Genomic DNA, 14,076 nt, shown 5'->3' with positions numbered 1-14,076 from the left:
TGTAAGGTAAGGGTCCAGCTTCATTCTTTTGCATGTGGATACCCAATTTTCTCAGGATCATTTGTTGAAAAGACTGTACTTTGTCTCATTGAATGGACTTGGTATCTTTGTCAAACACCATTTAACCATATACATGATGGTTTATTTCTGACCTCTGTATTCTATTCCATTGGTCTGTATATCTGTTTTTAGGCTGATACCCTACTGTTTTTTTATTACTATAATTTGTTAATAAGTTTTGAAATTAGGAAATATGAGTCTTCCAACTTTGTTCTTCTTTTTAAAGATGATTTTGGCTATTCAGGGTCCCTTGAGATTCCATATGAATTTTAGGGTGAATTTTTCTATTTCTGGAAAAACATTGAAATTTTTATAGGGATTGAAGTGAATCTGTAGATTGCTTTAGGTAGTATTGATATCTTGACAATATTAAGCCTTCTAGTCCATGAACATGATGTCTTTCTTTCCATTTGTGTCTTTAATTTCTTTCAGCCATGTTTTATTGTTTTCAGTGTATAAGTCTTTTGCCTCCTTAGTTAAGTTTATTCCACACTATTTTTTGATGCTTTTGTAAATAGATTTGTTTTCTTAATTTCCTTTTGGAATTATTCTTTATTAGCATATAGAAACGTAGCTGATTTTTGTGTGTTGGTTTTGAATCCTGCAACTTTGGTGTATTTCTTTATTAGCTCTATAGAATTTTTTGTGAAATCTTTAGGGATCTCTACATGTAAGATCATGTCATCTGTAAACAAAGGTAATCTCATTTCTTCTTTTCCAATTTGGATGCTTTTCTTTTTCTTGCCTAATTGCCCTGGCTAGAACTGCCAATAATATATTAAATAGAAGTGGTAAAAATGAACATTCTTGTCTTGATCCTGATCTTTAAGGAAAAGCTTTCAATCTTCACCTCCTATAATGATGTCAGCTGTGAGTTTTTCATATATGGTCTTATTTTGCTGAGGTAATTTCCTGCTATTTCTAGTTGAGTATTTTTATCATGAAAAGATACTGAGTTCTATCAAAAGTTTTTTTCTGCATCATTTGAGATTATCATTTTTTCTCCTTCATTCTGTTATTGTGGTGTATTACATGATTTTTTTTTATGTTGAATCAACTTTGAATTCCGGGAATAAATCTCACTTGGTTGTAATGTATCCTTTTAATATGCTGCTGAATCAGTTTGCTAGTATACTGTTGATTTTTTCATCAATATTCATAAAGGGTATTGGTCTGTAGTTTTCCTTTCTTGTAATATCTTTATCTGGCTTTGGTATCAGGGCAATACTGGTCTCATAGAATGAATTAAGAAATTCATTTTCTTAAGGGGCGCCTGGCTGGCTCAGTCAGAAGAGCATATGACTCTTGATCTTGGGAGTGTGAGTTCAATCCCCACATTGGGTGATGACTCTTGATTTTGGCTCAGGTCGTGATCTCTGGGTTGTGAGATCGAGCCCCACATTGGGCTCTGTGCTCAATGTGGAGTCTGCTTGAGATTCTCTCTCCCTCTCCCCCTCCAGCTCATGCTGTCTCTCTCTCCCTCAAATAAATAAATAAATCTTTTAAAAAATAAAATAAAATTTAGTAAGACTTGTTTGTGGCCTAATGTATGGTTTTTCTTGTTCCATGTGCACTGAAAAAAAAAATGTATTTTCCTTTGTTGTTAGGTGGAGCGTTCTGCCACCACTTTGTAATTTGCCTCTAACTCCCCACTGTCAAACAAAGCTGCAGAGAACATCCTCATATATGGCTCTTTATAGAGACTGAATTGCCGGGTGATGAGGTAATGGTATATTTCAATTGGCTGTTGTTCTCAAGAATGGTTGTGCTGCCCACACATCCACCAGCAATGCCTGAGGCTCCCATGTCACCATATCTCTGCCAGTACTTAGCATTAACCAACTTTCTATTTTTTGCCATGCTGATAGGTGTGTAAAGCAGTGGTTCTCAACTAGGAGCAATTTTGTCCTTCAGGAGACAACTGGCAATGTCTAGAGACATTTTTGATTGTTGCAACTGATATGTCTACTGCATCCAGTGTGTAAAGGCCAAGAGTGCCGCTAACATCCTACAATGCACAGAAGAGCCCCCACATCAAGGAATTATCTGGCCCAAAATATCACTAATGCAACATCGAAAAAGCCTACTGTAAAATGATAGCTTGTTGTTACTTTGACTTGCATTTCACTGACTACCGATGATTTTCAGCCTTTCTTTGTATGCATGTTGGCTTTTTGGTTTCCACTTCTATAAATTTCATATGTACAGTCACTGTCCACAATTTTTTTTTATTGGAGCAGCTGTCCTTCTCCCGATTTTTTTTTTTATTCATGAGAGACAGAGCAGGAGAGAAAGGCAGAGGGAGAAGCAGGCTCCCAAGGAGCAGGGAGCCCGATGTGGGACTCAATCCCAGGACCCTGAGATCATGACCTGAGCCGAAGGCAGACGCTTAACCATCTGAGCCACCCAGGTGCCCTGTCCTTCTCCCGATTTGCAGGGTTCTTTGTATATTCCAGGTACTAATGCTATTAATCTCTTATAAATTTTAGAGATTATATATAAATTCTTGTCCCTTTCTGTCGGCTTCTGTGGAGGATTAAAGAAGGCCACAAATTCCTTGACACCCCTCTTATCAAAAGGTGGAAGTCTATGCCCCTTCCTTTTGAATGTAGACAGACTCTGCAACTGCTTTGACCCCAAATATATGGCAAAAGTAACTCTATACAGGTTCCTAGGCCCAGGCCTTAAGAAACTAGCAGATTTCACCTCCTGTCTTGTGGAATACTCCCTCCTGGAGCCCATAAGTCCAGCTACCTGATGGAAATACCTTATAGAAAGGCCCCTCTCCCTACAAAGAGAGGGAGAGGGGCCCAGCTGAGCCCAGCCTTCCAACCATCTTCGCCAAAACATCAAGAATGAGGGTTAAGGGGCCCCTGGGTGGCTCAGATGGTTCACGTCTGCCTTTGGCTCAGTTCATGATCCCAGAGTCCTGGGATCAAGCCCTGCATCGGGCTCCCTACTCAGCAGGGAGCCTGCTTCTCCTTCTCTTTCTCCTGCTCCCCCTGCTTGTGCTCTCTTGCTCTCTCTGTCAAATAAATAACTAAAATCTTAAAAAAAAAAGAATGAGGGTTAAGTCATCTTGAAGCCTGAAAACCACCAACTGACCCCAGTCAATGTCATGAGAAGCTCAAGAATTGCCCAGCTGAGCCCTGTGCTATATAAATTTAGTAAGGTCTAATAAAATTATTCTTAAGCTACTAAGTTTTGGGATAGTTTGATATGCAGGAATAGATCACCAGAACAATGTTCTATAAATTAAGATTGTATCCTATAAACTTGCTGAACTCTTTTATTGGTTCTAATAGTTTGTCTACTGATTCTGTTTGGGTTGTTTGGGCAGGTGATTATATCATTTGCAAATATTGGCCAATATGCCCATTCTCCTGAATTTTATTTTTATTCATTTAAATATTTTCATATTAATTTATCCATACTGTTATTTACCTTTTCTGCTTAAAAACAATTCTACTACTTCTATGTGTTAGTAACAAAGAGATTGCATCACATGTGAACTTACTGTTCTCTCTTATCAAGGTATCTGTCTCCCATTTACTCTTTAACCTACCATTTCCCTGAAACTGTATCTATGAAGGTGAAAGTTTTGCTATATCTATTGGATATTTCAGCTCATAGGTTATTTCACTATTATATTCTGCATTTGATAATCGACCTGACTACTCACCTATTTCTTCCCTTGGTTTCTGTGATGTCATGCTAAATATTTTTTCCTCCAATCTTTCTGAGACACTTCTTTGTCTCTTTTATGAGCTCATCTTTCTCTTCCAATCCCTTAAGTTTGCCTTTCCAGTGATTCTGTTTTTGGCCATCCTCCAACTTCTTTTGGCTAATCCTAAATGGTAGTATCACTCCCAGAACTGTAGCTCTCACCTATGTCCTTCCATATTCTAAATTTCTACTTCCATACTGGATGTGTCTCCAGAGCTCTGGAGGTACATAATCAACTACTTATGAGAATCTCCATTTGAATTCCCAAAGGGCCACAAACTCAACATACCTACAACTGTATTCATAACCTTCTGTCTCATATTATTTTCTCTCCTAAGGTACTCCATATCTAGGTGAATTCTGTAGCTCTCTTTTATGTATATTAACCGCTTTTTCTTATTTTTAATATTATATATTATATAGTAACTTTATACAGTTGTCAAGACCAGAAACCAAGGAATTATTTTGGTTCTCCCTTTCTCATCCCCATTCAAGCATGCGGAGCCTTGTAAATTCTACCTCTATGTTATGTCTTGTTTATGTCCCCCATTTTTACATCTCTAGAGCCTTTTTATTTATTTTTTATTTTTTTGAAAGATTTTATTTATTTATTTGACAGAGAGAGACACAGCGCGAGAGGGAACACAAGCAGGGGGAGTGGAAGAGGGAGAATCAGGCTTCCCACTGTGCAGGGAGCCCAATGTGGGGCTTGATCCCAGGACCCTGGGATCACGACCAGAGCCGAAGGCAGACACTTAACCTACTGAGCTACCCAGGTGCCCTCCAGTGCCTTTTTTAAAAAAAGATTTTATTTATTTATTTGAGAGAAGAGAGAAAGAGAGAGCACGAGTGTGGGGGAGGATCAGAGAGAGAGGGAGAAGCAGACTCCCTGCTGAGCAGGGAGCCCGACTCAAGGCTCAATCCCAGGACCCTGGGATCATGACCTGAACCCAAGGCAGATACTTAACTGACTGAGCTACCCAGGCACCCCTATTGCCTTTTCCATGTTCCAGTTTTCCATTATTTCTCACCCAGTCTGCTGCAAGAACCTTTTGTTTGATATCTCTATTTTCTATTGCGGTCCCCGCATATCAATCCCTATATTACTCCCAGGATAACCCTAAAAAGACAAAGTTGATCATGGCACTGACTTGGTTAAAACCCTTTATTGGCTTCTATTTCCCTCAAAATAAATTCCAAAGTCCTTAGGAGAATCCCTTTCCAACTCCCTTGCCTTGTCTCTCACACCGCCTCCCCCATACATCTAGTGCCCCAGCCAAACCTAAAGGCACTTCACGCCTTCAGGCACTTCAGGCACTTCACGCGGTTCATTCTTCCTAGATGCATTCCCCTTCTTCTTCACCTTGCTAAGTCATATAAATGATACCATCAACTTGCTAAGTCTTATAAACCAATAAGAATTCAGTTAGACACCCGCTAGGGTGTCTATAACCCAAAAGATAGATGATAATAATAAGTGCTCGTAAGAATATCAGGAAATTAGAACCCTCATACACTACTGGTGGGAATGTGAAATGGTGCAGCTGCTTTGGAAACAGTCTATATATTTTTTCATGTGTCTGTTGGCCATTTGTATGTCTTCTTTGGAGAAATGTCTGTTCATGTCTTCTGCCCATTTCCTGACTGGATTTTTTGTTTTTTGGGTGCTGAGTTTTATAAGTTCTTTATAGATCTTGGATACTAGCCCTTTATCTGATAAGACATTTGCAAATATCTTCTCCCATTCTGAAGGTTGCCTTTTAGTTTTGTTGACTGTTTCCTTTGCTGTGCAGGAGCTTTTTATCTTGATGAAGTCCCGATAGTTCATTTTTGCTTTTGTTTCCCTTGCCTTTGGAGACATGTCTAGCAAGAAGTTGCTGCAGCCAAGGTCGAAGAGGTTGCTGCCTATGTTCTCCTCTAGGATTTTGATGGATTCCTGTCTTACATTTAGGTCTTTCATCCATTTTGTGACAGAAAATGGTCCAGTTTCATTCTTTTGCATGTGGCTGTCCAATTTTCCCAACACCATTTGTTGAAGACACTGTCTTTTTTCCAATGGATATTCTTTCCTGCTTTGTCCAAGATTAATTGACCATAGACTTGAGAGTCCATTTCTGGGTTCTCTATTCTGTTCTGTTGATCTGTGTGTCTGTTTTTCTGTCAGTACCATACTGTCTTGATGACTACAGCTTTGTAATATAGCTTGAAGTCCAGAACTGTGATGCCTCCTGCTTTGGTTTTCTTTTTCAACATTACTTTGGCTATTCGGGGTCTTTTCTGATTCCATACAAATTTGAGGATTGTTTCTTCCAGCTCTGTGAAAAATGCTGGTAGTAGTTTGATAGGGATTGCATTGACTGTGTAAATTGCTTTTGGTAGCATAGACAATCTCAACAGTATTTGTTCTTCCAATCCATATGTATGGAATGTTTTTCCATTTCTTTTTGTCTTCCTCTATTTCTTTCATAAGTGTTCTAGAGTTTTCAGAGTACAGATCTTTTACCTCTTTGGTTAGGTTTATTCCTAGGTATCTTATGGTTTTTGGTGTAATTGTAAATGGGATCAATTCCTTGACTTCTCTTTCTGCTGCTTCATTGTTAGTGTATAGAAACACAACAGACTTCTGTGTGTTGATTTTATATCCTGCAACTTTCCTCAATTCCTTTATCAGTTCTAGCAATATTTTGGTGGAGTCTTTGGGGTTCTTTTACACAGAGTATCATGTCATTTACAAAGAGTGAAAGTTTGACTTCTTCTTTGCCAATTTGGATGCCTTTTCCTTCTTTGTGTCGTCTGACTGCTGAGTACTTTCAGTAGTATATTGAACAACCGTGGTGAGAGTGGACATCCCTGTCATGTTCCTGGCCTTAGGGAAAAAGCTCTCAGTTTTTCCCTGTTGAGGATGATATTCCCTATGGGCCTTTTTTAGAATTATTCTATTAAAAAAATTGATAGTTAAAAAAAATTAAAACATTTAGCACAGTGCCTACCACATAGTAAGTGCTCAATAAATGTTAGCTAATATTAAAAAAACAAAATAAATGATAGAATTGCCTCAATAAACTCGTGGCATAATTCAGACATAAGGGATGAAGTAGAATTATGGATGAGCTAGCTATAATGCTGAAAAAATCCTTAAATATACTGGACTAGAAACGTCCTACACTAATAACAATGAACAGCCATAGTAAAAGATGTGATCTGGAAAAGAGTAACAATAAAGTAGTCTAACTTGAGTTCAGTAAAAATACACCAAAAAGTGACCCTGCACATTCTGAACAAATTTGTCAAAAACATAAATATCAAGATCTAATAGTCAAAGTATGATTTATTTAAGACCAAGTCATTAAGATTATGTCTGCCTGAGAAATCTGGTAGTTCACTAAAATGATTAAAGTTGACACATGGTATTCAGGACATTCTTCAGATTTTTACACTATTTAATTCAGCCTCTGTCAGTTAAGATTTTTTTGTATACCAGTAACATAAAACCTTTGTCAAAATAGATTAAACAAAAACAAGACACAAAACATTCTGAAGTAAGAAAGGTCTAGAGTTGGCCAATTTAGCAATTCAGTGACCCATCAAGGACCTAGAGTCCCACCATCCTTCTTGCTTAGCCATCCTCAGCATATCATGGATGGTGCCTCATGGTTTCAAGATGGCTACAGCAGGGCGCCTGGTTGGCTCAGTTGGTTAAGCGACTGCCTTCGGCTCAGGTCATGATCCTGGAGTCCCGGGATCGAGTCCCGCATCGGGCTCCCTGCTCGGCAGGGAGTCTGCTTCTCCCTCTGACCCTCCCCCCTCATGCTCTCTCTATCTCATTCTCTCTCTCAAATAAATAAATAAAATCTTTAAAAAAAAAAAAAAAGATGGCTACAGCAATCTGAGTGTCACATCCTCATGTTCCAACATCTGGAGGAAGAAAAGAAAATCTCTCCTTCTCACCTTTCCTCTCTCTCTCTCTCTTTTGATGAATCTTTTTTAAAAACCAAAAACCAGGATGCCTGGGTGGCTCAGTCAGTTAAGCTTGATTTCGGCTCAGGTCATGACCTCAGGGTTATGATCTCAGGGTCGTGAAATCAAGACCTGCGTTGGGCTCTGCTCTCAGCAGGGTGTCTGCTTGAGATTCTCTCTTTCTCCATCTCCCTCTACGCCTCCCCATACCCCCACCCCGCACACACGCACACTCAGTCTCTCTCTCTTTCTCAAATAAATAAATTCTAAAAAAAACACCAACCAATAAAAACTAATAACCTTTTCTAAAGGCATCTTCAGCAAACTTTCCTCCTGTCTCAGTAGCCACAATTGGGTCATGGCCCTTTCAAGACTCATCATTACAGGGAGAAGGGAATTTCCATGATTGGTTTGGGCTAATCAAGATAGATCACCTGTGGCTTGGATTCGCTTTCCTGAAGCACATGGTTAGGAAGAATACAGTGATACCTAAACCAATCTGGAGAGCTGCTGGCAAGCCTGAAGGTGTAAATAGGTTGGTTAGGCAGCCAAGAGCATCTGCTACACAGCCACAAAAATTAGCTGTTAAGTTTAGAGAAATCTGACTTCTGTCTAGATTACAGCATTTGTGGCTATTAGGAAAAAACCTTTTTTTTTTAGGAGAAAACGTTTTGAACCTCTATAGATTTGCAATTTATTTTGTCCTAGCTCCACACCCCTACATCATGAAAAATTTCGGCAACTGTTTTGTGTAGAAATTTTTTTTTTTTAAGTAGTCTCCATGCCCAGCATGGAGCCCAACATGGGGCTCCCAACTCATGAGATCAAGACCTGAGCTCAAGTCAAGAGTCAGACACTTGGGAGGGCGCCATGTGGCTCAGTTGTTAAGAGTCTGCCTTCGGGGGGCGCCTGGGTGGCTCAGATGGTTAAACGTCTGCCTTCAGCTCAGGTCATGATCCCAGGGTCCTGGGATTAAGTGCTGCATGGGGCTCCCTGCTCCACAGGGAGCCTGCTTCTCCCTCTGCCTCTCTCTCTCTCTCTCTGTCTCTCATGAATAAATAAATAAAAATTAAAAAAAAAAAAAGAGTCTGCCTTCGGCTCAGGTCATGATCCCAGGATCCTGGGATCGAGCCCCTCCTCAGGCTCCCTGCTCAGCGGGAAGACTGCTTCTCCCTCTCCCACTCCCCCTTCTTGTGTTCCCTCTCTCGCCGTGTCTCTCTCTGTCAAATAAATAAATAAAATCTTAAAAAAAAAAAAAGACGCTTAACGTACTAAGCCACCCAGGTGCTCCTCATGTAGAATATTTTAAAAGCGTGGCCAATCCCCAATCTGTAGGCATTGTGAAGGAAAGAATCTCACTTCACCTCATGGTCAGTCCTTAAAAGAATAAGAAATTAGGTAGAAGCTGCTACAGAAAAATAGGAGTTATCTGTGAATATTTATGCCGGATAACCTACACCAGGGCTATTTTTCATTAATTGAGTCAGAAGTTTTGTCTGGACCCACAAGTGAAATGGGGGTGTTTTTGTAGAGTAATATGTCTTTGTGTAAGCTAAATAATAGAATCACTCATTGATCAATTATTAATTGTAATTCTGAAACTTAATTTTTTTAGGGGGAGAGTCATCGAATTGGTTGTTTCCCATCTTGGTTCTCCTTTTCGTTTTTTTAATATTTCAATTATTTATTGAGCTCTACACCCAACATGGGACTCAAACTCCGGACTCCAAGATCAAGAGCCGCATGCTCCACCAACTGAGCCAGCCAGGTGCCCTTTCCCAGTCTTGCTTCTAAAAGGTATTTGCTAAATGAGCACCTGGGTGGCTCAGATGGTTAAGCGTCTGCCTTCGGCTCAGGTCATGATCCCAGGGTCCTGGGATCGAGTCCCACATCGGGCTCCCTGCTCCTTGGGAGCCGGCTTTTCTCTCTCTCTCTCTCTCTCTCTCATATGAATAAATAAATTTAAAAAAATCTTAAAAAAAAAGGTATTTGCTAAATAATGTAGAGATTACAGCTGAAAGGCTTGTTTGGTGATAATCACCCAAGTCCTATTTATTGCTATTGTGAATCAGCTGAAGGCACTGCTTATCAGTAGGAAAACATCAACTTTGGGGGCACCACCCCCTGCCTGGCAACGTGATTAATTGCAGAGACCCACTAAGGCCTTTTATACATTGTTATCCAGAGTTCGTTCAGATTTGTTGTTGAAAATGAGGGCCAAAATCAAAGAAGGAAGAGAGAGAGGAATTGATATTTCTTGGGCTTTACCTATGTTTTCTCCTAATTTACTCCTTATAACAAGTGTACACATCAGTGCCACATGTTATAAATGTAATACCTAAGGACTAGAAAGGTTAAGTGACTTGCTAAATTTATACTATTAGTAAGTAGTGGAGACAGCCATTCTGACTCTAATATCCCCAGAGTCCTCTCAATCATAATGCAGTGATTAAATGGATCTGCATTGCTCTGTACATTTATTTTATTTATTTTTTATTTTATTTTATTTTTTAAAATATTTTATTTATTCATTTGACAGGGAGAGAGACAGTGAGAGAGGGAACACAAGCTGGGGGAGTGGGAGAGGGAGAAGCAGGCCTCCCGCTGGGCAGGGAACCTGACATGGGGCTTGATCCCAAGACCCCAGGATCATGACCAGAGCCGAAGGCAGACGCTTAACCAAATGAGCCACCCAGGCGCCCCTGTACATTTATTTTAAAAAACACAGAACATTCAAACACAAGACAGTTATCTGTTGCTGAATGGTATTTTATTAGCTTAATAATTTGGGCCTGCCCTTAGCATTAATAAGCTTCAGCACTAATCACAAGATTTTCATTCACTGGTGGGGAAATTTGTTGTTTTAAAAAATGCAGTTAGAGAAAGGGCGTCTACTTCTTGGGGGCTGCCGTGACGGCAGGCTTCTCTTCACGGGTGATGGGAATGGTGCGCTCAGGGCCAGAGGCCTGCTTCCTTGGTCCATTCACAGTGAGGACCCCATCAGATGACAGGGATGAAGTAATGGCAAGAGGGTCCACATCAGCTGGGATCCGGTATTTCCTGTGGAACTCCCGGGAGATGAAACCATGTTCATCCTAATCCAAGAGAATGAGGAAAGAGATAAGAACAGGAAATAGCACCACTTGCTGAGAACTCAGACATCCTCCTTCCTCTTAAGTGTGACCATACGCCATTGCAACAAGAGAGAAAACCAAACAGCTGTTCTGTTTGGGGCTAAGATCAAGTTGCCTGGGTGGTCACTCCGACCAATGAGAGTCTGAGAAATTTGAAACAGTGAAAACTGCAAAGCTCTCCAAACTGAGGCATGGCTATTTTTAGGGGTATTTCTCAAAGGTTTAGATCAGTGTTGGGACTCCAGGATCTGGAATATTATTCAGCATTGAAGATCTGGGAAGCCTAGAAATTGTCCTGACTCTTCAGGAATGTCCCAGACCAACAGGACTGCTGCTAAAAACAACAACAACAACAACAACAACAACACTTCATCCATGGAGACTATGATCCAAACTTAAATCACATAAGCAAAACTGAAATAGCCCGAAGACCTCAAATTATGCTGTTTGATGCACAAGTATCTGAATTATCAATAATCGGTAAGAAGCAGACTCATTTAAAAACCCTCCCAGAAGTTAATGAGAAGCCGTTCCTCATTCTCTAGAATTCTGCTAAAAACGACCTGCCCCAACCTTTATACCAGCTGAATCTCAAGCATTTATGCAGACAGGCTCTCAATTAACTGATTTCCACATGGGCTCCAGGATTTTAGCTGCTGAGTGCAGCTCTGAAACTTAAGCAAACCAAGTAGTTCACCCTTTTAGACGAGCTAAAGATGAGAGGATTCTGGAACATCTAAAAGCAAAGTCGCAAAATCCCAAAGTCAAGAGCCTTCAGAGTATACACAACTCATTTAATTACGTAAAGTAACCAGGTGTCCAACAAGCACGATTCCTCCATCAGTGGTCCTCAACTTTGAATGGACATTAGAATTACCTAGGGAGCTTTTAGAAATGCTGATGCCTGGGGCCCACTCCTAAAAAAAATCCTGACTTAATTGGTCTGGGATATGTCTAAGCACTGGGATTTATTTTTCTTCATTCGCCTAGTGATTCTTTTTTTTTTTTTTTTTAAGATTTTATTTATTTGCGAGAGAGAGAATGAGAGACAGAGAGCATGAGAGGGAGGAGGGTCAAAGGGAGAAGCAGACTCCCTGCTGAGCAGGGAGCCCGACGCGGGACTCGATCCCGGGACTCCAGGATCATGACCTGAGCCGAAGGCAGTCGCTTAACCAACTGAGCCACCCAGGCGCCCTCGCCTAGTGATTCTAAGGTGGCCAAAAACCACAGGCTTAAATGGGAAATAAACATCCCATGTATCCCATCTAAGGCAATCAAATCAAAACAAACAACAAAACTCACTTCTCTGGCCCAAACAACAACAACAACAGGTCTATCTCTGTCCCAGACCCTTATGGCTTAAGACTGGAAGGTCGCCAGGCTCAGGGGCTGATGAGTGTCTGGCGTATCATATGCGCTGGATGAATGAGCAGAACAGAAGAGAAAACAAGCTACACACCTGGCGCTCTTCATGCTTGCCGTGCACCTCAATCACATCTCCCAACACCTTGACCTTGAGTTCCTCTGGGGAGAAGTGCTTCACATCCAGGTTGACAGAGAATCTGTCCTTCTCCAGACGCATCTAGAAATAGCAAGGTGGAGAAGAAGGGGTAGGAGAAAAGATGGTAGGAACGTGGATGACATTAGTGCAGTCTCTTCATTCTGCAGACTTGCTTGCTTCCAGGTAGTTTTTCCTCCTGTTTTTGGCTGAAAGTCCCTTTTTGAATAAACATGGCTCTCTGGTTCAGGGGAGCCACCACAGTGGTACCCAAAGCATACCGTGTGGTCATCAGACCCAAACTTTATTTACAGGGACAGGAGAGAAGACAGGCCACCCAGGGGAGCAATCACGAGGATGGGTCTGGGCATGGCTTCTACTGCCTCTCTGACCCCCATGCCTGGCCTTGCCATTTGTCTGTAAGACAAAGGCCCCTTCTTCTTACTCAGACCTCTGCCAAGTTCCCCACCCACTCAATCTGGAATGTTCTGCTGGCCCTGATTGTCCTTCCAAAGCCCTTGCTCACTCAGCTCCTGTTTACTCACACTTGAATATTTTTAAACCAGTGTTCTCTGTGACAGCTCTGTCAACCTTATCTGTTCACCCCATTCTCCCACCCTCTTAGGACAAGTGGGGGTCCCAAGACTGGACCTACATTCTTTACTCATTAGGTTTGAACTCAGGTCAGTGCCCTGTCACAGTCCTGAGAAACCTGGAAAATCACAGATGAAGGCATAGAAAGAAAGTAAATAGTGTTTGCTGTCTCCAGCTCCATGCAGTGGAGATGAAAAGCTCAGAATGAGGCAGGACTGCTTCCTGACACTGAAACTTGAGATGCTAACATTTGTCAGGAGTATGAGATGTTAGAAGAGGTGAGCAAAGGGGTCTGAAGGCAGCTCTTTCCCTGTAGATCTCTATGAACCAAACCAGAAAGGGGCATTCTACTTAGAAGTTAGGGGATGGAGGGCAATCTTCACAGCACTTGGAAAAAATGCAGTAAGTAGGATACAGCGGAGCATCAAATACAAACAGGTAACAGGGGGAAAGAAACAGTAGTAGCCTAGTCTGTCTTCACTGGTGGACATGCAAGTGCCTAAGACACTTAGACATAGCCAGATTTAGGCAGGGAGAAAAAGGAGAGCAGGTGGCTATGTTTCTAAGAGGTTCCAGGAAGAGCTCTCCTATCCTGGCAGAGACTTACCTCTGAGAGCCCGGTGTCAATCCAGCTGGGTGCCCGCAGGAATGAGGGTGGCCGAAGGTAGAAGGGGCTCAGGGAAGTAGAAGTTGGGAAGAGATCAGACTCTAACAGGTGCTCTCCGAAGAACTGGTCAAAGAGGCGGCTGGGGGAGTGGAAGGGAAAGAAGGGGCGGCGGATCCAGGGGTGGTGGATGGCGATGTCCATGGTGGCTAGGTGAGTGGAGGGGGTCAGCTGGCTGGTCAGCTCCTTCAGCTGCAGCTACAGCCAGCCCCTTATATACGCAGTCTTGTGAAGCTTCTGGAATGGTGATGTCAGGAGTTTTATTATCCCAGCTCACCACCCGTTCATGGAGACTTGTGATCGGGGATTTGGCAGTGTGACACATACCCAGTACTCACTGACCTAAGAAAAGAGAAATACAAACACGTCTGAGCTGGCCAGTGACTTGTCCTGGTCTTGTTTCACTAGCTTTCCGTCCACACCCAGTGGCATCCCCCCCTTCT

The 14,076-nt window shown here is 41.6% G+C and overlaps 1 protein-coding gene across 1 annotated transcript; it reads right to left on the bottom strand.

Annotated features, from left to right (window-relative positions):
- Positions 1 to 10,491: 10,491 nt before the first annotated feature.
- CRYAB (crystallin alpha B) lies at positions 10,492 to 14,066 on the bottom strand. Its single transcript, XM_045895058.2, has 3 exons — positions 13,577 to 14,066; positions 12,337 to 12,459; positions 10,492 to 10,838 (listed from the first exon to the last, which is right to left on the bottom strand). The coding sequence occupies exons 1-3, from the start codon at positions 13,775 to 13,777 to the stop codon at positions 10,635 to 10,637; spliced, it is 528 nt and encodes a 175-aa protein (XP_045751014.1). The 5' UTR covers positions 13,778 to 14,066; the 3' UTR covers positions 10,492 to 10,634.
- Between the last annotated feature and the right edge of the window lie 10 nt (positions 14,067 to 14,076).

Source organism: Mirounga angustirostris, unplaced genomic scaffold, assembly GCF_029215605.1.
Source record: "Mirounga angustirostris isolate CCGP_5_RB_7025 unplaced genomic scaffold, mMirAng1.0.hap1 SCAF_13, whole genome shotgun sequence".
NCBI lineage: Eukaryota > Metazoa > Chordata > Mammalia > Carnivora > Phocidae > Mirounga > Mirounga angustirostris.
This window is presented reverse-complemented; position numbering and strand designations above follow the sequence as displayed.

Bases quoted from the DNA above. Each gene is read 5' to 3' on its own strand.
- CRYAB (XM_045895058.2), bottom strand. From the start codon at position 13,777: ATGGACATCGCCATCCACCACCCCTGGATCCGCCGCCCCTTCTTTCCC. The intron at 12,460-13,576 runs GTAAGTCTCTGC...TGCTATTTCTAG, and splicing joins TTGACACCGGGCTCTCAGAG to ATGCGTCTGGAGAAGGACAG. The intron at 10,839-12,336 runs GTGTGTAGCTTG...CTCTTGGATTAG, and splicing joins GCAAGCATGAAGAGCGCCAG to GATGAACATGGTTTCATCTC.